At 53.2% G+C, this 26581-nt stretch overlaps 9 protein-coding genes across 9 annotated transcripts; 3 read left to right on the forward strand and 6 right to left on the reverse strand.

Annotated features, from left to right (window-relative positions):
- Window positions 1-365: 365 nt before the first annotated feature.
- Window positions 366-2658, forward strand: PG985_011461 (pantothenate protein; the record flags this gene model as incomplete). The annotated part of the gene is made up of 11 exons (XM_066831228.1): window positions 366-597; window positions 661-742; window positions 809-1142; window positions 1325-1427; window positions 1479-1662; window positions 1724-1786; window positions 1849-2061; window positions 2119-2149; window positions 2222-2295; window positions 2373-2521; window positions 2585-2658. The coding sequence occupies 11 exons, from the start codon at window positions 366-368 to the stop codon at window positions 2656-2658; spliced, it is 1539 nt and encodes a 512-aa protein (XP_066681910.1).
- A 157-nt stretch (window positions 2659-2815) lies between these two features.
- Window positions 2816-4532, reverse strand: PG985_011462 (uncharacterized protein; the record flags this gene model as incomplete). Its single annotated transcript, XM_066831229.1, has 4 exons — window positions 2816-3698; window positions 3761-3892; window positions 3949-4251; window positions 4312-4532. The coding sequence occupies 4 exons, from the start codon at window positions 4530-4532 to the stop codon at window positions 2816-2818; spliced, it is 1539 nt and encodes a 512-aa protein (XP_066681911.1).
- A 626-nt stretch (window positions 4533-5158) lies between these two features.
- PG985_011463 (uncharacterized protein) lies at window positions 5159-5890 on the forward strand (the record flags this gene model as incomplete). Its single annotated transcript, XM_066831230.1, has 2 exons — window positions 5159-5286; window positions 5374-5890. The coding sequence occupies 2 exons, from the start codon at window positions 5159-5161 to the stop codon at window positions 5888-5890; spliced, it is 645 nt and encodes a 214-aa protein (XP_066681912.1).
- Window positions 5891-6989: 1099 nt separating this feature from the next.
- Window positions 6990-8471, reverse strand: PG985_011464 (uncharacterized protein; the record flags this gene model as incomplete). The annotated part of the gene is made up of 1 exon (XM_066831231.1): window positions 6990-8471. The coding sequence occupies one exon, from the start codon at window positions 8469-8471 to the stop codon at window positions 6990-6992; it is 1482 nt and encodes a 493-aa protein (XP_066681913.1).
- A 1323-nt stretch (window positions 8472-9794) lies between these two features.
- PG985_011465 (uncharacterized protein) lies at window positions 9795-11714 on the reverse strand (the record flags this gene model as incomplete). The annotated part of the gene is made up of 2 exons (XM_066831232.1): window positions 9795-10565; window positions 10992-11714. 2 exons carry the CDS (start codon window positions 11712-11714, stop codon window positions 9795-9797), a joined length of 1494 nt encoding a protein of 497 aa, XP_066681914.1.
- Window positions 11715-12139: 425 nt separating this feature from the next.
- Window positions 12140-13369, reverse strand: PG985_011466 (uncharacterized protein; the record flags this gene model as incomplete). Its single annotated transcript, XM_066831233.1, has 1 exon — window positions 12140-13369. One exon carries the CDS (start codon window positions 13367-13369, stop codon window positions 12140-12142), a length of 1230 nt encoding a protein of 409 aa, XP_066681915.1.
- Window positions 13370-15066: 1697 nt separating this feature from the next.
- On the forward strand, window positions 15067-17513 carry PG985_011467 (FluG domain-containing protein; the record flags this gene model as incomplete). The annotated part of the gene is made up of 5 exons (XM_066831234.1): window positions 15067-15293; window positions 15348-15558; window positions 15606-16093; window positions 16147-16475; window positions 16525-17513. The coding sequence occupies 5 exons, from the start codon at window positions 15067-15069 to the stop codon at window positions 17511-17513; spliced, it is 2244 nt and encodes a 747-aa protein (XP_066681916.1).
- Window positions 17514-17933: 420 nt separating this feature from the next.
- PG985_011468 (kinesin light chain 1) lies at window positions 17934-19850 on the reverse strand (the record flags this gene model as incomplete). Its single annotated transcript, XM_066831235.1, has 3 exons — window positions 17934-18658; window positions 18811-19179; window positions 19226-19850. Coding segments are annotated over 3 exons (1719 nt in total), but the record flags the coding sequence as incomplete, so codon positions are not given.
- Window positions 19851-23070: 3220 nt separating this feature from the next.
- On the reverse strand, window positions 23071-24489 carry PG985_011469 (uncharacterized protein; the record flags this gene model as incomplete). Its single annotated transcript, XM_066831236.1, has 1 exon — window positions 23071-24489. One exon carries the CDS (start codon window positions 24487-24489, stop codon window positions 23071-23073), a length of 1419 nt encoding a protein of 472 aa, XP_066681918.1.
- Window positions 24490-26581: the final 2092 nt, after the last annotated feature.

Genomic DNA, 26581 nt, shown 5'->3' on the forward strand with positions numbered 1-26581 from the left:
TATCCGCCAGCGCAATGCCGTCGGTTTGTATGGGGGCCTCGATGCGGGCCCAGTGTTGATGGCGTGCTTTGGGGTACTGAAGGCGCACGCCGTTATCATGCACGTGCGATTGGCCAATGGACAAGGGTTCTCGCCGCACCTCAACCTTCCCGGCCGATGGTGTCATTAATCCCGGTGTTTTGGTGGTAAGATTATGATATTCGTTCCTTGGCTCATGCCCGAGTATCGGTCGCGGCTATCCGACGGTATGTTGACCCCGAAGCGACGAAGAATTCCGATTTCCTTCCGAACTTCAAAGTATCTATTGTTCTTTTTGAGAACTAACCTACGTTTCTGCAATCATTCGACCATCTCAACTACTCAATATGGGAACGTCTTTCAAGGAATCATCGGTTTCCGCAACCAATCATGTACCTGTCGACGTGTCTCAGGATACCCAAGAGAAGAAATCCGTGCGCAGGCGGTTTCGAGAACTGGTTTGGGATTCTTTGGACAGAAGCCCCGAGGAACGCCGATTCATTTCGAAGATTGATTTCTACATCTTGACCTGGGCCGGACTGGCTTATTTCAGCAAGAATTTGAACCAAAACAACGTCGGTACGTTTCTCGCCTCTTCACCTCGGACCTCTGCATTGATACCATGCTAAATTCATCTGGTAGCCAATGCATATGTCTCCGGCATGAAGGAGGAGCTCAATGTCGTCGGTAATGAGTATCAAACCTTCACCACCATGTGGACCATGTGAGCACAGTATTGAGTGAGGCAAAAGCCACTGGGCTGTTACTAACCGTCATGACTGGAAACCAGAGGCTATGTCATCTCCCAGATCCCATCTCAGATAATCTGCACCAGGGGTATGTCAAGATCTCTCTTGACCTTGGCCAAGGCTGACAATTTCCTATTCATCAGTCCGTATCTCTGTCTGGTGCCCAACTTGGGAGCTACTATGGGTACTCGTGACGTTTGCCACCGCGACTGTGCAGACCTCGCACCATTTATATGCATGCCGCTTCTTCGTGAGTCAGAGAGACGTCGGCCATATGACACCGTCGCTGACATCATAGTTCACAGGTTGGGCTGGCTGAGGGGACTTTCTACCCTGCAGTGCACACAGTTCTCGGGGGTTGGTACACAAATTACGGTGCGTATCGCCATGTCCGATAACGCTGCATATGAACCCTACTAACTCGGCCAATTCTATAGAACTTGGGAAGAGAGCATGCATTTTCTTCGCATCGGCTTTCATCGGGTCTATGTTCAGTGGTTATTTGGTATGTCAGAGGCTCGTCACCCACGAAATGAAGCCCACTAACACTCGGTCAGCAAGCAGCGCTATATACAGGTATGAATGGGGTCGGAGGCCTATCTGGATGGAGGTGGTTGTTTATATTCGACGGCATCATCACACTCCCAATGGCTATCTGGGGTAGGTAACCGAATTTGGCCTCTGAAATAGCTAAGTTGACACTGTGGACAGCATACTACGCCCTACCTGATTTACCCAGCAATACCCGAGTTCGATGGCTTACGCCCGAAGAGAAGCAATTGGCACTGGATCGCATGAAGAGGGCTGGGAAGCAGCTGGATGAGCCCTTTACATTAGTTGGACTGAAACGCATCCTGGGGAAGTGGCACTTCTGGGTCTACACTGCCTACTACACGTATGTCTCGGCCGACTGACTAGATGTGGCATCGGATTTGGACCTTTCTGACCGTGCTTAGGTTCTTCATCTGCAGCGAGAACATCGGGACCTACATGAACCTTTGGCTGAAGAGCCTCAATCGGTGAGTATATCTTGCCGGACCCCCCACCTGGTTAGCAGCCCAAGTACTCACATGTAGAACAGCTACACGGTACCTCAGATCAACAACTTCCCGACAGTGACCAACGCCGTTACCATTGTGACAACGCTCGCCTACGGTTGGGTCAGCGACGGCCTTCAGATCCGAGCGCCTATTGTCTACTTCTCCCTCACGGTGTGCTTCTTCGCGGCTATGAACCTGGCGATATGGGACGGTGTCCCGTTCGGTCTAAAATGGGCTTCATTCTATATGACTGGGTAGCTAACTAAGCCCTTCTCCGTTCGCATTGGTTGAATCACTGACATGCCTTTCAGATTTGCTCAAGGGTCAGGGCCCATCTTCCTCGTAAGTCAGAAACGCACTCCATTGGCCATATCAAGGCGGCTTCTGACTAATCACACACCCAAACTCATCTAGACCATGGTGAACGAACACTGTGCCGGAGACAGCCTCGAGCGCAAGTTCATCCTCGGAACAACCAACTCCATCGCGTAAGAAGCAACCGCCGCCGCCGCACGTATCGCGGAGGAAACGACCTTCATCATTGCTGACCCTGGCTTGGTATTAGCTACGCTTTCAACGCCTGGATCGCCCTGGTCACGTACAACACCAACTACGCCCCGCGCTTCCTGGTGGGCAACTCCGTCACGGCCGGCTTGATCATCTGCGCCGCCATGACCCTGACGGCCGCCGTCTTGCTCCAGAGGCGCGATCGTAGTGCGTATATCGATCTACATCCTGACACGCTGTCTGATTCCTACTGCTGACGCGAACTTGCAGATCACCGAAAGGAAGAGTCCCCCGTTGCGGGTGACGTGATGAGCGATGATACCAGAGAACGAGACACGGCTTAAGCCCATTCCCCTGTGCGGGGAAGAAGAGATTAGAGCCAGTCAATTGTAGGCATCATCGCTTTCGCCGTCACCATAAAGGCCGCACCGAGGGACCCAGTGTCCCTTTTCTTCGCAGCCTAGTTGAACCGCAATGTTGCGGATAAATAGTGATTAATTATTATGATTTCCAAGCCATTCGTACTTTTCTTTCAACCACGCCCGCCCGCCTCGCAACCCTCATAACGACCTCCCGATCGGGCGTCGCCATCCCCACCACCGTATCCTTCCGCTCCCCCGGCAAGACGAACTCCTCGCCCGGCCGCGGGGCCAAATCCAGCGTGGAGAAGAGCCGTATAGCCACCGTGATGGCCATGTTAGTCGCCAGAAACCGCCCGGGGCAGACGGTGCCAAACAGGCCAAAAACGCGCAGTTTCCTCTGCGCCTCCGGGTCCAACTTGCCGTCCTTCAAGAACCGCCCGGGTCGGAACTGGTCGGCGTCGTCGCCCCATATCTCGGGGTCAAAGTGGTGCGGTCTGAGGGGCGCCAAGGCGTAGGACCCTTTCGGCAAAAAGTAGGTGTCGGCCAGGGTGGTGTCTTCGCGCACGTACCGGCCCGCGAGGAAGGTGCCGTGGAACCGCAGGACTTCGAGCCACGTCGCATGCAGGAGGGGACACGTTTGGGAAATCTCCGACAGGTCCATGGTCCCGTCCTTGTCGTCGCTCCCGGCCAGCGCGATATCGATTTCGCGGCGAACCGAGTCCAGCAGGTGCTGGTCGTGGAGGATGTGGTAGACGTACCACGTCGTCGCGCTCATGATGTTGGGTCCGAGGCCGGCAATGAGCAGGAGCTGGTAGTCGGTCCAGCCCTCGGCCGGCGCCCCGTGGCTCTGGCACAGCCGGCGGATACGGTTCAAGAAGCCGTCGTCGCTCTTCTCGTCCTGAGGTTCCTGAGGTGACAGCTGCGTCAGGCGCTCGCGGACGATCCTCCTGGATTCCAGCAGGCTCTTGTCGATGAACCACGTTGCCGGGTTATTGAGTGCACGAACGTTCAGTAAGAAGTGGCTGGTGTGTGTCAGTTACGACGTTATTAGCTTGTGAGGGGATTGGGAAATGCATATACATACCGTAGATGTGATAAGAAGCTTTCGTCATGAAATGGACCATCGTTGGCTCCCCAGATGACCTTACCCACTGCACCGACCAGGCATTTGAAGATCCAGTCTTCGATATTGATGTCTTGGGTCGAGATCTGTTTCCTGTAGAGTTTGGTCAGCATCGTGCCCTAAATGAAACGGGGCTTCGAGGAACTTACAGGTCAGCTTGGATGTAACCATCCACCGTTTCGGCGTAGTACCGAAGCCTGACGCCGGGTATGAACTCCTCGCGAAACATGCGTGAGGCATGCTTTCCAACCTGCCGGCTCGCCTCGTCCGCCTCCCGCAGCAGAGTCGAAGAGAGTTTGCCGAACCCCAGGCTCTTTTGGAACATGTCCAAAGCCAGGGGGTTCAAGCCGACATTCTTCAACTTGGGAAGGTACTTGGCGAGCTCCGGCTGTATCAGAGTGACTTTGGCCGTCCCAATCCAGATAGTGAAAATGGGCAACTTCGTTGACTGGCTGTTTCGTGTCTACTCATCAGTCATGCTTGTGGTATTTAATTAAAGAGTTTCGACTTACCAAAGCTGGGTGAAGTAGCTAGAACCCTCTTTCACGTAGTGTAGAAGGTGTCCAAGCACTGGGATCTGCTGCGAGACCGACACCGGCGTGATAAGATAATCATGCCCGATGGCAGACCCCTTCTGAGGGTTAGCAGCTTTAGCACGGATCAAACATAATACCGCGAGCAGTATTAACGTGAACGGCAAATAGCCAGGCAAGGCAAGCAGTATGACAGACATCGCTGAGAAGATTTGGAAGGTCCAGAAGAACCCCTAGCAGGACTGGTGGCTTGGGTATACTACTGCTATAAGCCAGTTCATCTTTGCAAAAAGAGGGCGGACTGCCGCCGAGTCTAGAACACCAATCCGGTAGACCAGCAGCTGGATCGGGGCCTGGATGGTGGCAGCTGAAGGCTGGACTCGGCTAGGCCAGCAACTATCTCACCCAGCTGAATGGACGGACAAAAACGTGGCGCTGGGCTTCGGAGCTGATGTGCCTGACTAGAGAGATGGGGTTGCTGCGAAGCTAATCTGGGGTTGGCAAAGTCTAGAGACCTGATTGGCTTGTCGGATCCAAAACGGGGTTGTCAGTGCCGGCCAGCCAATTCTACCCGCCAATAGCGTGTACAGAATTACGCTAAGACACGGCGCTATGGTAAATTGCAGACTAACTAGGGGTCTTGAGCAGTCGACATGCAGACATGCAGACTAGAGAATGACTTACAAGATGGATGGCGAATTCACGCAACGGGCAAATTTGCTATTAGTACTTCGAGGATTCCCGTGGGAATTTCGGATGAGACTTCGTCGAGTCTTTGCAACCAACAATCCGGACCATATCCCAAGCCAACAGAACCGTCGAAGCCATGCAATTCTCCTGGCGCCAGGCGATATCTGCCGCCATCCTCTTCGTGGGTGTGGCGACGGCGACGAAATACGAGCACTCGCCGTTCGAGAGTGGCTCGGCCATGACATCCGTGGTCATCGCAGACAGGTAGGTTCGTTCATGTTAGCTGACTCCCAGAGCAAGCAACAATGTTGTGATCCAGAAGCGATGCTAATCCTGTTGCACCAATATCAGATGCTCAGCCGGCATATCGGCCCCCACAAGAGCCCCCGGCCGCGCCGCCCGCCTCGCCGACTGCGCGGCCCTGAACCAGTGGACCGTCACGCCCCCGTCCAGCGTAGTCACCGAGACGATCCGGTCCCAATTCGTCGACTACACCGCCACCAGCACGGAAACCCTCATCATTACTGCTACCACCACCCCCACCGCGGCCCCGCGTGCGAAGCGGACCGACAACGGCCGCGTCACGGCGACGGGTCTGGACGGGACGGTGACGGTGCGCCCCACCGCTATGCCGGCCTACGCCGCGCGGCACTGCGGCTCGTACGAGGAGTACTTCCGCGCGTGCAGCGCGGGCGGCGTGGCGGCGGCGACCGTCACGGCGCCCGCGGCCACGACGACGGCGACGGAGACGGTGGTGGTTACGCGGCTCGGCAGCTACCTCTTCACCAAGTACCTCGGCGTTCCCTTCCCGTCCGTGCTGATCCCGTTCGAGATACCGATTGCCTCCACCATTGCGACAGCCAGTTGAGGGCTGCGTGTGCTCGCCGGAGAAGGGGCTGATCCGTGAGCTTGGTACGGACAATTACTACTACTAATAACTTACTTCGAATGTACATATTTCATACCTGACGAATTAATGAACTCACGATCTCCAAAAGCTGCATGGCACGATACATTAAGTCTTGGTACGTGTTGGGAACAAGGTGTATGGCATTATGACGTAACAGGTAACCTGCTGTTTGTGAGTCAAGACACTTGTTATGAATCAAAGCAAATGTTGATGAAAAATGACAGAAAGTCGGTAACAATCCTCCTCACTAGAAACCAGATGTATCTCACCATTCCAGGTCGCAACACCAACATGACCCTCATGAGGAATTGGCCTTGTCAGTCCCAAATGAGGCGGCAGGCAAGGCGGCGGGCAAGGTGACGAAAATTAGGTGGCTGCCCAAAGTGTCACAATCGGTGTTCTACCTGAGTTGAGGAAGGAATAATGCAACAACAGCTCCTGGTGCCAAGCGATTGTGCTCAGTTCCAAAGCTGTCATGTCTGCCACAAGAGTGCCCAGCAGTGGCTCGTCTGGGTCGGCAGCCTTCTCTTGCACTGGCGCGCAGATGTTCCAGTGGGAAGAAAGCCTGGAGTAGGGCCTCCAGTTTCTGTAGCTCCCCCCATCTCGCAAGGTACTCGGGGGGCAAGCTGAGAAGATGGATAAGCCAGCATAATAAGGATTTTGAGGTCCAACCCCTCACACTTATAGCACCTTAGCAGGAGGAGCTGTTGCACGGCCGAGGGGACCACGGGGAGTGGAATACAGTACAACCTCGTGGTTCACTGGCCAGCTGGTAAAGGGCACCTATGCCTCGAATGCAAAATAGGAAACGGGCAGGGCCCGTCCGTTTTTTTAGTTTTGGAGGTCCCGACTTCGATTTCGATTGTTCCCAGATAACAATCCAATTTTTCAAATCATTCCAATTGTATTTTCAGTTGATTGAGTAATTGTATTCTTGCCCTTACGGCGCATTACTCTCAATTAAATGGTCTACGATATAAACTCCATCCCATGCTAATCATACCAAACAGAACGTGAATGGCCCGTGAGTTTGCAGTGAGCAGGCAGTCCTCTCCCTCTAGATCTTCGCCACCCGCACAATCACTCTACGCCAAGTCGCCAGGGCCGGAGCGCCATTATCCACCACGCGAAGCATAAGGTGGATATCTCTCCCCTCGGCACCTTCGGGGACCACGAAACGTACACCCTGCGCCGTTGCGTCGCCCAAGGCGATGGCCTCGACCCACCCGGCGCCCACCACGCCCGTGTCTTGCGACCAAGCGTAGCTCAGCGCGTCCCCATCCGGGTCCGCGGTGCCCTCCCCACTAATCGTCACCTCAGCCCCCGGAGCCGCCTCCACTAGAGCGACCTGGTGGGAGCTGTCGCCGTTCACCACCACCGCTGGGTTCCGGTTCCCACTGCCGGTTGTAGCCCACTCGATGCGGGAAACAAAGTCGTTCATCTGGTCCTGCACGGTTCTCGAAATGGCTTCCTTGCACCGCGCGGCCGCGTCGTCGTCGCGGGCGTCCATGTAGGCCCGGGTCTTGTTGTCAAAGGACAGCGCGTTTACGAACCGGCCCCCGAAGCCCCACTGCGACGGGTCTTCCGGGTCGTTCACGCCCGGCCAGGCATACACCCAGCTCGACGTGTCGCCCTCGACGATGTACTTGTAGTCCGGGTAGATGGAGCCCAGGGCCCCCTTGCCCTGGACCTCGGTCTGGTACTGGGGCCACCTGTCCCGCACCTGCTGACCGAGGTAGCGCCAAGCCGTCTCGCTCCAGATATAAAACAACTTGGAGCCGAAGGTCTTCCGCATCCAGGTCTGCGCAGTCTTCGGGACATCGGTGTAATCGTCATTGGGGTAGAAGGGGCGGTCCTGGTCCGTGACGGTGTAGACGCGGATCCGAGCCAGGAATTTGTCGACCTCCGCGGCGGGGCGGGCCTTCCGGACGTCCCAGAGCGACTGGGCCAGCGTGTTGCCGCTGCCCCAGAACGAGACCCACACCGGCCTCGCGTACGGATCGTCCCGGTCGAAAACCGAGGTCACGAGCCGGCTGCCGTTCGTCGCCCGGCCGTCGCCCACGCCGCCCATGCCGCGCGTGGTCTGGCCCTCGGCCACGACGCCGCGCAGGTGGGCCGCGCTGGGCCAGTACCCCACGAACTGGTCCGTCTCGTCGTCCAGGAACGCGGTCTGGCCGCTGCGCTTCATGAGGTTGGGCAGGTCCTTCTCGTACGCGTCTATCACTTCGAAGACGCGGTACATCTCGGTGCTGCCGTCGAGGTTCCACCCCGTCACGGCGACGATGCCGTCGATCTGAAATATGTCGGCCACCGACAGCAGGTGGACCAGGGACTGCATGTCGTCGGGCTCGACGTCGGACCCGACCACGTCCGTCAGGGCGATCATCCGGGGCTTCGGCGTCGTCGTTGCATTGGCGCGAGCCCCGGAGCCGCTGTCGCGGGCTGCGAGAGCTGGCATTGAAACCGGGGTAGCTGTTGTCGTCAAAGCCATCAGGCTGAGGCAACAGAGGCCCCACGTTTTCCAAACCGACCGCGCCATCTTGACCAAGGTGTAATGAACGGTCTGTTCATTCGGGAAGTGACAGTGATGGTGGCACTCAGTAACTATCGTCTTAGGAGCTGATTCGCAACCCATTTTATAGCTCGGTTCGGTCGCGAAACCTCGGCCCCCTTCGCCAATCTACAACAGATCCACAATCCCCATCACGAGCCGGTGGGGGAAGGGGGTTCTCCACGCGGGGTACCGATCTATAGGCGCGTCTTTGCGGGGTGGGTGGGAATACTCCAGATCGTGGGGAAGGGCATCTCCACAACTCACTCTTCGTAAAGGATATGCGGCAAGTGGTAAGTAATTATTAATCCTTACAGCTACTCCTTATTGGGGTAATGTTGCGTCAGCAAGTAACAAGGATACCCCACAGCTGCCCTGGCAGAAGGGCCTTGGCGCTTGGGATTCATGACCGAGGTGACATGGATCTTGGCCGGCGGTGAAGAGCAACAGTGGACAGGGAATATTCAGGCTAAATAGGATTTTACTTACCTAGGTAGCAGTTACACATGGCTATTAGGTGAATACATTATATTTGATTCAGTTTGATTTTTAAATTACAAACTGCGGTATCGGAAGGCTTTTTGTACCTTACAGTGTCCATCTTCGGTGCATTTCCGTTTCATATATGGGATTTGAGCGGGCTTATCACCCTTCAGCCGGCCATTCAGTTGATCAGCCATTCACTGCTCCAGCCATGTACCAGCCATTGATTCCCTTCAAATTGGTGCTTTCAGGTGCCAGTTGTCAACCCGAACAGTAAGGGGTGACTTAGAAAGTCCATGAGCATCCCATAAAGCTAAACAGGACCATTATAGCTATGGTCATTCCGATGGATATCAGCATGTAAGCACATGCCACAAGTCGGACAAGCCATTTAGATGGGATGGCCCTGGGAGCAAGTTCTAGTTTAGGCTTGTGGTTGGTTGTATGAGCCGTTCCATTCATTCTTTGGCGGCTTCATGTCGTATTCTGTGGTTCCTATTGCAGAGTTGGGTTAGTAGGCAACAGAGGGGAGCAGATGCTTTCTAGGCCGGGCTGGGGTAGGCTACACCGCTGGAACCACTATTGTCTCTGTTGGGCAGAGAGTGTTGGTTCATCTGCAGCCCCATATCGAGGATCTTAACCGCTAAGCAATTGTTTTCAGCAGCGTGCATCCCTCGCTACGATCCAATTCCTTATGCTTCATGGCCTCGTCGTGGGCCTCCTGTTGCACCTTCTGTTGGTATATTAGCTGTAACTCGATGTAATATCGCATCTTCCATCACGAGATTAACTTTTTGCACTAGTTCTTAGTCACAGCCAAGGGAGTGCTCAGCCCAATACCACATCCTCTACCTGGGCTTCCAATACGTCCCAGTCCCGCTTGTACATGACGCCTAGGCCCTCTCTGTATGCAATCCCGTTCTCTCGCTTCACCGCCATGACGAAATAGATTTCCTCTGCTATTTCGGACTCTGGGGTTCCGCGAGACCGGAATTGATCAAAGTCCGCGATAAACCTGTCTAGGATGGAATTGAGCGGAGGTTTATCCTGGTATGCGGCGATAGATGAAAGCGCAATCAGCTCGCAAGGCTGCCCCGGCCAATGCGCGGATCCTTGTTCGGTCCAATAGATGATCCCATAGTGGCCGATATCCATCTTCACGGCGGACACGCGGCTCGTGTTTCCCCAGTCGTTGTAATCCGCAATTATAGAGGTGGTCCGGGTCACCGAGATCCGCAGACGAAGTAGGCACACACTTCTGTTAATGGGTTCCGTCAAGTCGCTAAACCCTGGTTGTTCCCATTGACACTGTGGGATTATCCGATCCAGTTGTGAGCCTGAGTCCCCGATCGATGAGATGCCCCAGGTGAAACGAACAGCCCCGCGCCAGCCCATCCATGACCAACTTGGCAGTGTTACACTTTTGGCTCTCCGCCTGGAGAGACACTCTCCGTTCATTGGCTGCCACAACAACGCCGTATCCAGGTGCTGCACTGGGAGCCCCCACCAAAGTCCTTTGGGGAAAGAAGGAAGAAACTGTTTGGCAACTCCAAGGAAGGCGGCATGGACATCTTCGGGATATGTAAAGTTTCGGTTGTTCTTTATATTTGGTTGTCAGCATGCTAGACTATTGTGTTTCGTCGCCAAAATCAAACCCGTATGCTTACGTATTCTAGTACAACTCCACTATATTTGGAAACTCTTTTGACCAAGGCTGTTTTGTTGTCTTCTGATGTCGGCTTTGACCGGGGTATTGATTTATTGCGATTCAGGTTCCACCAATATTCGTTCCCTCTCTGTTGGAAGCTACCGTGTATCCTTGGTGGCCAACATCCGCTGGTCCTGGTGGATTCATGCCAGACGCAACACTCGCATTGCCACATGACTATGTCCTGATAGAACACGAGTTTACGGCGAGAGAACATGCCTTCCTGGAAAGTCCATCCCCTGGAGTACTGAATAGTAATCGGAAATAGAATCAGTGAGTTGTTTGCAATTATAATGAACTAGGGCTTTATCACGTACCCATATAGTTCGATTGGGATCTGTAAGTTTTTTGTAATCCAAGGGTTCCATGTGAGCCATAAGATTACGACTGCCAGTGATACCCTTCAAGCCTGCGAGTCCATGATTCGCATCTCGGCCGGCCGCAGTCACGATAGTCAAGTAGGCACCGTCATAGATATCTGCCATTGTTTGTGATTGGGAGTGTTTACTCTCGGCATCATCTTGGTTGATACAAAAGCGATCAACCCATAGATAATCCTGCTTCAGGAGGCCGACGAGCCCCATAGCGTGGTGGACTGTCCTAGGAACTACCGCCGCGCCTGTCGTAGCTTGGGTGCCGAGTGCTCCAGGCTGTTGTAGTGCAGAAATCGACTGATGTGTTAACTCGCCCGATCTGGCTTCTCCCCACACATAGCTTAGAGCCAAGTATTCGCCCCGAATGTGCTGAGCGGGAACAATGCATTCCTGATGGATATCGATGAGCCAAAGCGGACGACCGGCTATCTCGCCAGTTGTTTGAGCAACTGAACGACAGATAGGGTGATTCCACTCGCAAGTAAAAAGCCAATGGAGCACTTCGTCAATGTCGATCCAGCGACAGTCGAGTTTAGCCCAGTAGTTATGAAGCCTGTGCTGCGCAGAATCAACCTGACGTCTGCTGTCGACAGCCCCGCCTTCGTCGCCGTCTTCGATCAGGAAATAAGACTGGGGATCAAGGTCGCGGTTGTTAAGGTCTTCCATCTCCAAGACAGGTGATACCGTAGTAATCTTAGACGGGGATACTGCAACCGGCCCTTAGCTGCGTCGATGTATAGCGAGTATTTAAAGACCGAGTCGTTATTGAGAACGTTGTAATATGGAAGAAAGGGGGATTCAATGGCCACGTCATCGGGCTGATATGCCACAAACACACTGCAACATGACGTCAGGCTTCGCGCCCATATGTAAGACAAATTGAAGCAGGCTCTTATGCCAGGTTTAGCAGGTCCTGGCGCGCCAAGGCGTCAGATCAGCCTCAGCAGCTAATATTAATGATGTCTCTATCAACATGATTATTATGTTTCGTTTCATTTCATATCAAGGCTCCATGGAAGAAACAAAAGATTCAGCACCGATCTCTTATACCAACGGAACATTTGGCGCCCATAGTACTTTGGTTGAAACTCTTAGATCTGCATGAGTAGTTCTACCCCGAGCCCCGTCGTCCCGCCCAACAGGCCGCACCCGTCTTCGCCCCTTCCTCCCCGCGCCGCCACCGCCTCCGCCACGCAGTCCGGCAGGGCCGAAGCCGCCATGTACCCGTTGCCGTGGAAGACCATCTCGGCAAAGTAGACATGGGGCGCCTGGTCGGCGACGCTATCGATCCAGGCGCGCCGGTCGCCCGGCAGCTTGTCCAGGTTGGGGTACCCCGGCAGGAGCGCGGGGCCGGCCCGCGGCGTCATGGAGTCGCGGGCGGTGACCCATATCTTCATCACGCGCCACAACTCCCAGGTTCCGTCGTGGGGCGTGGCCGGGGACCACAGATCGACGAGGCCGTGGTCGTGGCAGTGGCGGCGATGGTAGGGGTTACGATGAGAAGAAAATTGCGTTGGCTTTTGTATTGGCGGTTGCCAGAGATGGGGTGATTTTTCGCTGCCGCGGTTACTACTACCGTTGTCATCCCCGTCCCCATCGCTGCCGTTGTCGCTGCCGCAGCGACAGGTGCACAGCGCCGTGCGTTGCGCCTGGACTTCCTGGACGGCGCGGATGTGGGCCGGGTCTGAGAGGAGACGGATCCGAGCGCCGGTTTTCCACAGAGCATAGCTGTGCATGGGTCGATAGCTATACAACGGTCGTCTTGGTGCTTCGAGCCGCTCTTCTCCCTCCCCCGTCCTCTCCTGGTCCCCATCCCCCAAGGGCATGATGTTGAAGCAGGCGCGCACAACGCCCACAGTCCGCGCGTTGGGGAAGCTGGCGAGAATGAGTTCAACGTGGTTCTGCATCATCGTCTCCGCGTGGAACAGGTGGGCCATGCGCCGGTAGAAGCAGTCGCTCTGGACCAGCAGGTGGCGCGCGTCCAGGAGCAGGGCGCCCAGCCCGTCCCGGACATGGCGGATGTTCTCGGTGTCGCGCATGAGGGCCAGCAGGACGCGGTCGCGCGCGGGCGAGAACCAGGTCCAGGTCTTGGGCCCCTGGTGGAGGCGGCGGGGGTACCGCAACAACGGCACCGGCGCGTCGAAGAGGGCGTAGGGCCGGCCGTGGCGGAGGGCGAGGGCGCGGGACTCGCCGCAGACCCAGGCGATGGCGGGAGGGGGCAGGGCGTGAACGTAGTAGCCGTGCGCGCTGATGACGAGGACGCGGTCGGTGGGGAGCGACAACTCCCAGATCATATTTCGGATCTCGCCCGGGAGCTGCATCAGGTTGAAGTGTGTGTTTCCTCCATTCGTGCTCCCTGTCGCCCAGTGCGGTTGGGTTGTACTTTTGCTGTTCGATGCCGTCTTGCTGGGATGGGTCCTTGTGGTAGCGGTCCGGTCGTATGACCTACGGAATACTAGCTCACGCATCGTGGTTAGCAGATGAAGGGTGGGCAAAGGAGAAATGAATTTAGTTGGGTGTCGGAACTCGCAATAAGTTTCTCTCTGGATAAGCGCAATTTAATAAGACCTGCCCCAATTGTAAATACTGGATATCAAGGTTTCCTGAAGGCGTGGTTCCTGGCGAGAAGATACTTTGGAAATTGATCGGTTGGGACGATGAGATTCCACAAACGTGTAGCCGGCCAAGTGAGATGAGATGGTATGAGAATGGCATGCAAGAGGGCAATAGTGTGATGAATATGCAGAACATTACTGGCCTGTAAAAAGGCACCTTAGGATACTATGGAATTGGGCTGTTGGGGCAGATGAGGTTCTACAAACATGTAGCAGGTCAAGGAATTGGATGGCACGAGAAGGACAAGCAGATAGATATGGATGAATTGAATTATTGATAACAGTACCGGCGTGTGAAGTTGTGCCAGAAGCAGGCAGTTCAAATCAAATCAAAGGCATGGTTGGCAAAACAAAATGGCAATAAGAAGAGGCGGGCCCGAGTCAGACTCGAACCGTCACCTCCCGGAATTTGAGCGTAGATGACTACTTCCTGACGACTACTTTTACCACTCAGCAATTGGCCTCATCTGTGGGAACGTCTGATGGGAAATCAGGGTGCTGTTGTGCATTATGACTCTAGGACAGCAGCTGTGGTTAGCAGGTCAGGTGGGAATGGTGGCATTATTGACAGGGAGACAAGCCTAACTGGAATGGGGGACGTTGGCAGGGTGGGGGGCGGGGACAGTCACATATCCTTCACCTTGCGGTCACTGTTGATAGGTACATGTAGCCAGCTAGCATCTCCCAAGCTACCTGTACCTTGTGGCTGCACCACCCAAGTTGTTGCTCGCATTACGAAACCAATATCAAGCCAGTTGCCTTTCTTCAACACAGTGCCAAGATGGCAATTAGATGGAGATGGTTGCAGGCTCTCTACATCGCTCACCGGATCCTCAGCCTTTTCCCCGTACGGCAGTGCCAGGCTGAAGCTCACTGCAATGGCATTCCCAACTTGCGAGGGCATTGACAGTTGATTATGACAGGTTCTCAAGGCAGCACCTCGAGTCTTGATCGCTACCTGATTCTTCTCCTTTGATTATATAGTGTCGAGGCATTAGTCACAGTAAGCGAGTGTTGTGGTAGGAAGTAGCATTATATTAAAAGTGATTTGCTAGAGAGCATCACCTAGATGGCAGACAAATTACAGCTTAAAAAGAGAAAGCGCTGTTCTGGGGCCCCAATTTGGCAAGCGTGGGATTCCATTTTATGATGGCATGACAGCGAGGTAGTAAATGGTTGGTGGTTGCTCCCGCGTACTGAGTACATAGCCCCACTTCATGAGGCCTGGGCTGATTGGATAGGCGTAACCGCTCAACTTGTGCCCCACTTGCCCTACTGGCAAGTTCGAGTAATCCCCTTCCTGTTGCTTTCCCCCAATCGGATTATAAGAACGAGCCGGGAGTACGCATTCCAGGCTACCAAGCCCAAGCTGGTCACTCACCAGTAAACCATTGCGTCCAAAGATGGCGCCAACTCGTTCTCGACCCGTTCTACAAGGCCCCCACCAAGGTTTTGTGAATGAGTTCATCCACCGAGAACAGCAGAATCGAATTTCGAAAGGCCCGAAGTCCTTGACGGCGACGCAGCATGCAGCACTTCGGAAGCAACTGCAAGAAGTCCGTTTTCTGAAGCCGGCATGGGCTGATGAAACCAAGATTAATGTGGCAAGAATTTTGCGCAAATGGAAAATGTGAGACTTGTCCTTTTCCCCAACTGGCCACATACCCTTGACTAATGGACATAGCTTCTGTCGTGATGTCGTGAACGGGCCATGGAAAGCCGTCCTTGAACAAGCTGACCGAGCAGCCGCAATGGACTTTCTGTTACATATGTGTGAGACTTACCGGATTAAGTCATGGGGCACATCTTGGGAGTACTATCGTCAGTACAAGCAGCTCTATGCAAGCGTCAATGGCCGCCACATTGACACGAACGATAACAAGGAGATTCTCAAGGTACGTAAGTTACAAATAAGCACTTCCAGCCATTAACAGTTTCGCAGTGGCATGATGCTACCCTGGTACCTCTCTTCAAGCTCCGTCCTCCAAATGTTGATGGTAAACCAGTCGTGAATTCTGACGGTGTTTTCGCTCTTCTGGTTTTCAACATCGCCTATGACGACGGCATCTTCGCAAGTGAGCGTCAACGTATCAATCTCCTTGGTATATACCAAGCTCTGGCATACACAGGAGCACGACCTGGTGAGCTCGTGGATAACGAGACACCCAAGCCATCGGATGGATCTTGGGAAGATCTATTTGCCTCCAAATGCTCAACCAGCTCGAATGAGGACAACAACCATGCACCACACGAGTTTCAGCTGCTCGACAACATATTGGCCCGCGAGACTACTGATCGTGGTCGCCCGAAAGCATTGTGCTATGAAGACATTCGACTTATGGTGGTACGCCACCCAGAGACCGGCCAAGACATGTTTTCCATGGCTGTGAAATTCATACACCACAAGGGAATGGACAACAACCCGAAGCCGTGAGTGTCAGTTATACCGATGATGTCGGAATCATTGCTGACATTTTATTTAGCACCATCTTCTGGTTTACCATGACGCGCAGATTGATATTCAATTTTATCAATGTGATTGTCTGCTTAGCCCTCTGCGACGACGCCTTTGATGCCCCAAGCTTGACGACTGTTCGGCGGGTCTTCCAGATTAAGAACGTGGGCCCGGTCAAGTGCACAGCCCTTCGATGGAAGAAAGAGTGGCTGAAGCGGCCGGTTTTCCGTGTAGGAGATGAGGTTGTTCGGTATCACAAGCTTCGCGATGACCTAAAACGACAAAGTCTTGACATGGGGAATGAAGAACCTATCACGCCAAAGGCCTTCCGAAGAGGCAATGCCAACGTTATGAACAGTAAGTCCCAGTTCAGTGTTTATCTACTGTTTATACTGAAATTAGGCAGGAAAGGCCCCTGACGCTGTGCGGGATCAGGCGCTACGCCATGATCCCAAATGGGCTACGTTCAATAGTGCGTATATCAACGAGAACATCGAATTTGATACACAGAACGCCTTTCTGGACGAGCCAACAGAAGACGCTCTGATCAACTTGTTTACTCATGTTGGGATGACGCGTGACCCACGGGCTCGAAGAAAGATGGTCCCCAAGCAAGTTTGGGAGTCCTTGCCGCCGGATCCCGAGATTGAAGCACTGAAGCAACGACGAGAGATTCTCAAAGATGGCCGGTATCGATACAAAGGACAAGAAAATGAGGAGGAAATCCGAGTCCTGTCAGGGAGCATCAGAACGAAACAAGCGCAACGCGTAAGCAACGTCGAGGAGCAGTACCGGCAATACTTCTTCTACAACAGGCCCACATGGGACATCGAGAGGCAGGTCGCAGGTGAGGAAGAATTGGAGGAACTTGAGGAAGCCTGGCAGCCAGAGATCGATCTCCAAATCCCCGAACGCGCAGAGCTGGCTGAGGCGTTCCTTTTTCAACCGGAAGTACCCACCTTTGAGGATATGCTGGAGTCATGTATTCACGCTGTCGATGTTATGTTCCGACTCTGCCAGAAGCGGGAGACGCCTAGACGTACTCGTATACACAAGCGAGCACAGGTTCAGCCGAACACAACCGATACAACCCCTCTGGATCGTCATATTTTCCCATTACTTATGCTGAAGACACAATGTCCACGGTGTATTGGGGATGGTCGCCTTTCGTACCAAGAGCGAACCTTCACATACAGTCGGCCAGCGGTGATGAACGATCATTTCGAGCGTGCACATGTCACGGAGATCAGAGACCTTGAGCATGACAAACTCATCTTCTGCGAGCATCCCACATGCGTAGAAGAAGGCGTCAAGCTGGACGATCTTGACCACTTTCGAAATCATGTACAGACTGTCCACGGTGTGTGGCTCAGACCTAGGACTTCGATGGGATGATTTACGATACAGTCAGTACGACAGGCTAACAGAGGATTAGAAGAAGGCCAGCCGCACCGGAACGCCATTCGTATGGAGGATTAAATCAAGCTGGCTTGAAAACCCGCAATTAGTATAAGTCCGCGAATACAGTGATTTCACCCCTGAGCCCGAACGCATTTTCCCCAAAGCTAACGCTCCGGACTCTCATTCTCACCCCATGTTCGCTACTTGGCTTAGTAAATTCCTTGTTACCGGTCGTGCCAAGGCTCGCCTGGTTATAGCAATTCAGCTAGCTAGCAATCGATACATTTCTATCCCTTGCTTCTCAACAGACTATTTTTTTCGGAATCTTTCAATGAATCGCCTTGTGCCACGCTGACGTCTCTTATGCTTGTCCTGGTTGTCCGTAGGCGGCAGGATTGAATCTGTTCCTAGAAATTAGCATGCTAGGGTTTCGAAAGTACAGGAGGAATTGCTTGACTTGCCATCCGATCTCTCTAAATGCAATATAGTATCACGAAGGCGTTGAACGTTGAGATTTTGTGGGCCAAGAAGTAGTTCGAGTCCGCCGTAGGCTTTCATATAGAGTTCTCTAGCTGCGATTTGTTGGCCCTGATGGGCTCCGAGATTTGCTAGGTTTTGCATGGTATTGAGTGCCGGCCTATATCGAACGAATATGTCGGCACCTAAAGCCTTCTCGTATCCTTGCAGTGCCCGTTGGTACATCGTCTCGGCCTCGTCCATCTTGCCCTGGTCGGAGTAGAGGAGGCCTAAGTTGTTGACCGTGTCGAGTGTGGATGTGTGGTCTAGTCCCCATGCCTTCTCCTTTCCTTGCAGTGCCCGTTGGTACATCGTCTCGGCCTCGTCCATCTTGCCCTGGTCGGAGTAGAGGAGGCCTAAGTTGTTGACCGTGTCGAGTGTGGATGTGTGGTCTGATCCCCATGCCTTCTCGTGTCCTTGCAGTGCCCGTTGGTACATCGTCTCGGCCTCGTCCATCCTGTCCTGGTCGGAGTAGAGGAGGCCTAGGTTATGAAAGGCCCAAGGCATATCCTGATCGCTGTCTTGACTCATGGCGCAACACCTAACAGCATGTGATAGAAGCCGTCTCTGTAGCTGCCAAAACTGGGAGCTGTCTTGTGATGGGACCAGTGAGGCTACACAGCCTATCGTGAGTTTAGTCAAGTCAACATCCAGGTTTGGTTCAACATGTGGATGGTCCAATTGTGTACACAGGAGTGGATGCTGTATCCCCTCGACTCGGTTAGGCCCGGAGAGCCAGTGTGTTGGTCGACAAGCCCGTAATCGTGCAGCGTACTCATTGCGTCATTGAAACTCAATTCATCATTTAGTTCGTATACCCAGGCTGGACCATCTCCTCCGTCGGCCTGGAGGAGTTCGAACCAGAGATCTTCGTTGTCAAAATATGCCCACCATCGGAGTAGGTGGGCTGCGAGTCGGTTTTGTCTCAGCAATTGATCATACGAGAGCTGCCACGTGGAGCATAATGTGCGGTCTTGGTAGGAGCCTAGGCTTGGGGTGGTTGTGTGAAGTCGTGCCCACGATTCTTTATATAGGCGAAGGTAACCGTCGAAGCCGATTGAAATGCGCTTCAAGTAAGCTCCAGCCGTGGCAAGGGCAAGGGGTAGCCCATCAAGCTCCCTTACGAGACTTCTAGCGTCAACGTCTGCAACAGTCATTAGTAAGACTTCAATTGGCGATAAGCTTCTTACCGTATTGTAAATCATGCCTGCCTGAGGTTTTCGAGAGGATTTCTAGACTGTTCTCTATTGAGACGAGCTTTCTTATTCGAATCATGTAACCAAGATTCAATTGCGACGAGCGTGTCGTAATAATAATCGAGCCTTGATACGCCGTAGGAAGAAATTGATGGATGTCAATTCCTGCGCCTTCGGCACTATTGGTCAATCTCGGATTGTCGAGGTTGTCGTAGATAAGAAGCCACCTCGTGTTGTTTGGTAGGCTTAGCCAGGCCTTGACGGCTTCTATTGTCTCTTCATGACTCTGCTCTTTGCCTTCAGCACTCAAGAGGCTGGCGTCGGGATACTGCTGCATTATCTGCCTCGCTACTTTGATAAAGCTTTGCTGGATCGAGGCCTTGTCCTTGATGTTGAGCCAGAATACAGCGGAATACTCGTCTCTGTATCGTTTTGCGTAGGTAATGGCGATTTGTGTCTTGCCAATACCGCCGAGACCATGGAGAACCACGACACGACGGCTTCCATCCGAGTTTAGGTTAGTACGCATCTCCGCCAGTTCACCTTCTCTTGCGACGAAGTGCTGCGTCTCGGGAACATCCGACAGGCTGAAGGTGACAGAGAAATTGTTGGCTCGAGTCCCTTTTTTCAGTCAGCCTTCTCCCAGCATCACTATTTGGAAGGAACAAACCCACCCTTCACGGCTTTCTGGATCTTCTTTCGCAGCCGTTTCTGGGCATTTTCCCGCCCTTCGCCGTAGTTCGGTAGCATGTGAACGTCGAATATCCCCAGGAGCGCATACGCCAGGTCCTCCGGGTATTTGGTTTCGCGGTTACGGACCCAGGCTTCTCGTTCCGAGACGGGAAAGTCGGACAAAGGAGTACCGTAGAGTGCACTCGCCGGGATGCCTGTGATGTCGCGTATCGCAGATCCCAGAGATTGCTTGTCGCCAAGCCACACGCCTTCCTTGGAATAGAAGTCCACTGACGTCGGCGCGAGGAGCTCTTGGAGTGTCCAACCACGAGTGAACCATCTGCTTTTTCGGAAGGCCCCTTCCCAAGGCGCCACTTTGTCCCGCGCATCAGTGTCGGTAGCGCTGGAGACGTCGGCAAGATAGACGTAACTCGTTTCGCATCGCGGTACCACCGGAACATGCTGTTGATCGCAGTCTGCAGCTCGATGTTGTTGGACTTGTCGATGCAGCAGGTATCGACCCAGAAGTATCGCAACCCGTGTTGCTCCGCTTGGTCGGCACAAAACTTGATCTTGTCATAGCCAGCCTTGTGCTGCCAAGCAGCTGGTGTGTTCGCTAGATCCGCATAGACGACTTCGTCTGGGCCCCACGTGTGGGAAAGGATCGCGTAAGGAGGCGCATTGTCGGCAACGAAGTCGTCGGTCAAGCTGTACCGGCCAGCATCGTCGCATTGGAGTAGCCGCATCGTAGGGCGCAGGAGCTACGCGACTCGGCGCATCGTTGGAATGAACGAGAACTTGGATTGTGGCGATCTTGCTTCAAGAAGCTAAGCCAATGTCAACACCTCCATCATAGTGAGGACCGATCAGCTGGCCCTGCACCAGGCTGCAGGTGCGGGGTATGGCTCAGCCGCAAGCCAGGGATGGCAAGCAGACGAAGGATCAAGATTCGTGCATGCCCGCCGACGTTCCGTTTAGTATTGCGAAATACCACAGCCAGGCTTGCTTCCCAGCCAGCTTGCGGCTCGGCCCGTGGATCAAGCAGTACGGAGCGCGCATGCGATCCCACAATTGACGTTTTCGCGAAAATAAACCGAGTTGTTGCGGAGTTACGAACTATTGGGCTTGTGGGGCTGTGCTACTCGCTTCAGCCTTCGCAGTAAGAGGCAACGCCAACGAACCCATTCATTCGAGTCCGATCAGGGAAACTGCCCCGATCGTCACAATGGCTCAAAGTGAGCCAAAGCAGCAAGAAGCTTGCTGAAGCTCAAAACTTCAGTACGCGTACAGGGCTTGCACAAGGACTGCTACGCCTGTGCACCACACTTTGGCGCAATAACCGGAACGTGGAATTGACTGGCCCAGGTACCGCTGGCAAGGACGGACATCCACCCACCCCTGCACGACCTGACATCTCCTAGCTGCCGTGTTATGCCAGCCACAGTGCGCAATCGTCGCCGTAGTGGGCAGCGTCCTCGTAGACTACGAAATCCGAATCGCGAGCGAAGCGCTCGGCATCAGCGTCGTTCGTGGATTATACGGTGCTGAAGGGATCACAAGCAGGGAATAGGCCACCGACGCTAGGTGGGGCGCGGTGTTAGCGTACAGTACTTCGCCAACACGGTCGATTCGCGGCTTTCTGGTAGCAGAAATCTGCCGCGCGTAACTAGAAACCCCGATCCCAGACACGTCGTCGCGCTCTAGTATATACACTACGCGCATGTGCACGAACCCCAAACGCGTAAGCTAGCCGAAGCCTTGCATCTTCCAGATGGAGACCTCAACTCAGCTATTCCTAGCAAGGCTCATCAGTTCGACTGCGGCTTTCTGTGAGGTCCACAACCCGAGCCTTCCGCCCCTACTAATCAGCGAAAGACCAGATCGCCGCGTCTTTGCACGCTTTTATATGGCCCAAGATCTTTTGGGACTTTGTGACCCATTCCCTCGACAGCGCGGTTTCGCCATTCCCTTACTTGCAGATTGCGAATCTTATGGCTGCTAGCATGGTCTTAGCTTGGGAATGGCCTGCACCATGCTTTGCTCGTTGCCGTCTGTACCACTGCCCTGTCCTCCACGCAGCAGTCCTTGCATTAGCGCTCATTCCCGCAATACTGCTTTATCAGGGCACCAATGCCGCGATATATTACATTATATCAGCTACACTGTACTTGTTATTCTAAAGCACGTAATGGACCATCTCGCCTAAGAGAAGTATTACTATTAATGTCTACATCTACCTATTTACTCGTCCGCATCCGTGCCGGAGCTCATCGAGAGACATGTGCTCCTGTGTGACATAGCTTACCTCCTGTGTTCGTTAATCCCTAGTTCACACCAATCAGGCGTGAATCAGCGCTCGCTTCGTCTTCTTAGTTCTTCCTGGGCTTGCCAGTCACTCCTGTCTTCATGTGCCACATCGGCCATTCGTTCTTGTTCTCGGCTCTGTAGAATTTTGGGATAGTCGATACTATGGTGAAAATTGAATTGCAGCCATGTTACGTAGGGGTACTCGTCATTCCCAAGTTGCTCGCTTTCTGTGTACCAGTTGGACTTGCTGATCCATTGGCCCGTAGTAAAAACCTTGGCGGTGGGTTGCCGACATAAGGGGCAGGTTACGTTCCGTTCCTCACGCATGACGGTTCGAAAGTATATTGCCAAGCATTTCGTATGGAATATGTGAAGACTTTCACATGCAATGGTGCAATTTTGGAAAAGGTCCCCTAGTGACTCGGAGCAAATGGAGCAGCCTTCCTCGGCGTTGATTCGAAGTAATGGGCTTTGAGCCCATTGGCGTTTCAAGGTATGTTCTTCCGTCCATGGGAGCCCATGTTGGTTGAAAGTCTTCGCGGGTATCCGGACATGGTTGTACCTTCCGCTATAACGTGTGGTGAAAAAGGTGGATGCCCATGTCGTCTCTCCTCTGTGGTTATCGTTTTGGCAAACCATAAGGCTATCCTCCCTACGATTCGTTGCATGCCGCATGCATCCGTCGCAGTATCCACAACCGCACTGTATAACCATAGATGCCGAAGGCTGTTCATCTATGGACTCCCTCCTTAGGGAATTGGTGGTGACACAGTTTTGGCATCGGCCTGCGATATTTTGCCCATGGACCGTGGTGTATATGGCTAGAAACTATACCTGGTGTCAGTCAGCAATTTGTATACTCATACTCGGAGTTGATTTACATTTTCTAAATCGTTGTCCCTTTGGGTACTATGCCGCGATAGACTCGTTTCCGGTTGGGGCTGTGGGGCATAAGTAGCAGCTGGCCGGGAAGTTCGTGGTTGTCCATCGTCTCCTGCAGCTGGAGTTCTCGGCCCGGTGCCTCGTCTCTCAACACTGGTCACACCTGCGCGGTCTTGAGCGAACAAGGGCACTCCAGACCTCAGGTGAACTGATGTTTGGCCTTGAATCTCGTCGCCTGTGCGAGACTGTTGACCTCGAGGACTTTCGACCGACGGGAGAGGCTGGCTTCGCGCGGCCTGTGCGGAACGTGGCTCTCGCCGTGATGCTTGTAGCTGGCTAGGACGCCTGGGTGCCGCACCACTGCCGCTTTCCTCAGGCCTTAAGTCCGCAGGCGTCTGGCTCCTGAGCCGTGCACCATCAGCTTGAAGGCTAGCTCTGGCCGAGGAAGGAAGAGGCTCCAGTGGGGGGTCTTGGCCAGTTATTTGGTAGTGTGTATCAATACGGTCCTGCCCTTCGTCTCTGACGACGCTATTCCATACGCCACGACTGACAAAGGGTGGGTCAGGCCCGTCAAGCTTCATCCAAGTATAGGTGTTCCTCTGTGGATTATTGACATGATCGTCGTCGAGCAATGGATCGAGATTTGTATATGGACATATCCAGAAGATGCCAGGTATACCATTCGCTTGGATATATTGGGCTAGCCCTTGCGAAGTTAACATACGGAGGCTTTCGAACTTAGACAACCGGATTCCCAGCTGTTCTTTCTTGCACGCATAACCACGGCGAGGCTGGCCGCGACTAAAAGGTGGCAAGGTAAGAAGTACATAACCCTTCCAGGGCGGCGAGCCTTCGATTCGAGCAGTTTCGCATCCACCAGTTTGCGGGCAGCGGAAGTCCTCGTAAAATTGCCTGCCCCGTACTGTGCGAATATTCGTAGGCTGGGTCCCATGAGTACTCGGGCCATCATCCGTGGCGAATACATCAGCTTCGTCATCGGCGTCAAGAGAGGAAGTATCCGGAATAGGATTGGTATGTCTAGCTGTTTCGGCATGTCCAAGTGGCACAGGCTCAGACTCAAAGGGCGATTCCGCCGTGGCTTGCGCATCGGGTACGGATTCGGCTTCTGTAGTGGTATGTGACCTCATGGAAACATCCTCATCCGAGACCTCGATCGCAATTGGGATCTCGCCTTCGGGCGTCTCATCTCTAAGTTCTGGGTTGGTGCCTGCTCTGTTGTGGGTAGATCTGGTCGTCCCTACCGCACCTTCTGTTGTTTCAACTCCAGGATCTGGGTTGTTTCCTACTCTATTGCGGGTAGATCGGGTCCTCCCTAGCGCGCGTCTCCCTACTAACCCTTGCGACTCCTCTAGCGCTCGACGGTCTGCTCGATTCATGGTAATAACTTTGTTAATAATTAAGAATAGGAAGATTTGATTAGCGACGTGAACTAGCTGGGCAAGCTATATACACTGGAGGAACAGATTCTAGAAACATATTCGAAACCCGATTCCTAGAGTCTGTTGCTGCGGAACGAGTTCCTGTAAATAGCATCTCCTTCCTGGTTCTTGCAATCAGTCGAGTTCTTCAAAAGTCCCCGCCTCTGGCTGGGCAGGTACTTATTCAAAGCAGCACAGAAACCGAGCAATGGCTCGTCCCATGTCGTCTTGATGTAAACTTTACAAGCCTTCCTGACAGGGCTATCATTGTACCGCACGTCCACGGCCACCGCAAGCGCATACCTCGACGACCGGCGGAGTACAGAAGCCGTTGACCTCCTCGGACATACCATGGCGGTAACGATCCCGACCTACACGTATCGCGGGATCTACTGGAAAATGCCTATAATAGAGTAAATCACCTTAACAAGGCCAATTGGTTGAGGCATGCGGGATAACAGCACAGGACTGTGCTTTACAGATTATGATCCCGGCCGCTCACTTTATGTTGAGCTTCTCACGAGTATCGGGGATCATGCATGTGCTTAAAGGATGGCGTAATTGTGACGCTTTACAGTCAGCATACAAACGACAATCCATTCACAATTACTGTTTCAGCCTTCTGGGCATCTCGGACTTGCATGATCGTAACGGTACATGGATCGCCGGAATGACTTGTAGGACTCTGGCAGGCATGTGCCCATGCCACATTACTTGCAGCGACCCACTGCATCCCAATCTGGAAAGCGAAAGCGGACGCTGAACCGAATTGTACGAATCTATTTCAGTCAGGGTAATAAACTCATATACATTCAACTCTGGCCAAAAGGATAGGGTAAGCTATTATAAGTAGTATGAACGAATCTTTTTAATTTGGTGTACGCACTTCGTGGCTTACCAACGCCCAAACGCTAATGTAGCAGGAGTCTCCAAACACAGAATTTTACTCAGGGGCGAGCCACTACAGCGGAGAATAAGTACCCGAATAACAAAAAACCCACCTACCATTATTGATATCCCTTTCTTCTACACATACTGCATGCATTACAACGCGATATTGATCGTTGTCCTGAAGATACCACCATTCAACGGTTATTGGCTTAACGCAAATCTTGGTGTATTTATGTTTGATCGACGAGGTATTTGTCAGGTCATCTACCGTATGCACCCATGCCCTTATTGCTAGCGGTACCGTGTTGTTTGTTCAACGTGGAGTATGCTGTCAAGATAGGTTTTGGCGTCGAATCAGTAGTAAGCTCAAGCATTAGCGTTCTGTGGTCTAGCAGTGTGGTCCATATTAGGAACACTACAGGAATGAGCTGGCTACTGGACAGTATTTGTGCCACATCATTTACGCACGGTGCATGAGCCCAATAGTGCCCCAGCCGGAATAATCTGACACCTGAATGGGCAACGCTAAGACTGGACTACACTGATTGCTAGCTGCGCACTCGCCTAGCGCGCTGGAGAAACAGGAGCTTTGAAGACTGATGACAGGCCATGATCAAGACCCCGCCTGGACACCACAACGATCTGTCGCTGGAGCCGCAGACCACTACTTCCGTAAGGACGCATACGCACTTGTGCAAATATTTGATTATACCCTAATACATAAAACCTTGATATTGAAAAATGAACGCTGAGCCTTGGACTTCCATGTGTTTCTCTCCGTTTTCCAGTATCGCATCGTATTGTTCCGAGCTATAGCGTCTCGCCCACAGACCGTTGCTCGTCAATTTCGTCGTTTCGTCTCCTGAGTTCTTCCTGGGCTTGCTCTTCGCTCATTTGCTGATATGCGATTTCAACATCCCTTTCCTGCCGTCGGCTTTGCGTAATTCTCGGATAGTTAACAGGATGATATTTATTGAACTGTAACCATGTCGCATAGAACTCTCGGTCGTCCCCAAAACGCTCGCTTTCTGTATACCATTGAGACTGGCTAAACCACTGGCCAGTTGTAAAAACTCTCCGTACGGCTGCCCGACACAGCGGGCAGGACATGGGCAGGAAGCGACGCGCAGCATTGCGAAAGTGACGCGCCAGGCATGTG

Source organism: Apiospora marii (genome assembly GCF_038362585.1).
Source record: "Apiospora marii strain CBS 49790 chromosome Unknown utg000007l_segment0_segment0, whole genome shotgun sequence".
In the NCBI taxonomy this organism is placed as follows: Eukaryota; Fungi; Ascomycota; class Sordariomycetes; order Amphisphaeriales; family Apiosporaceae; genus Apiospora; species Apiospora marii.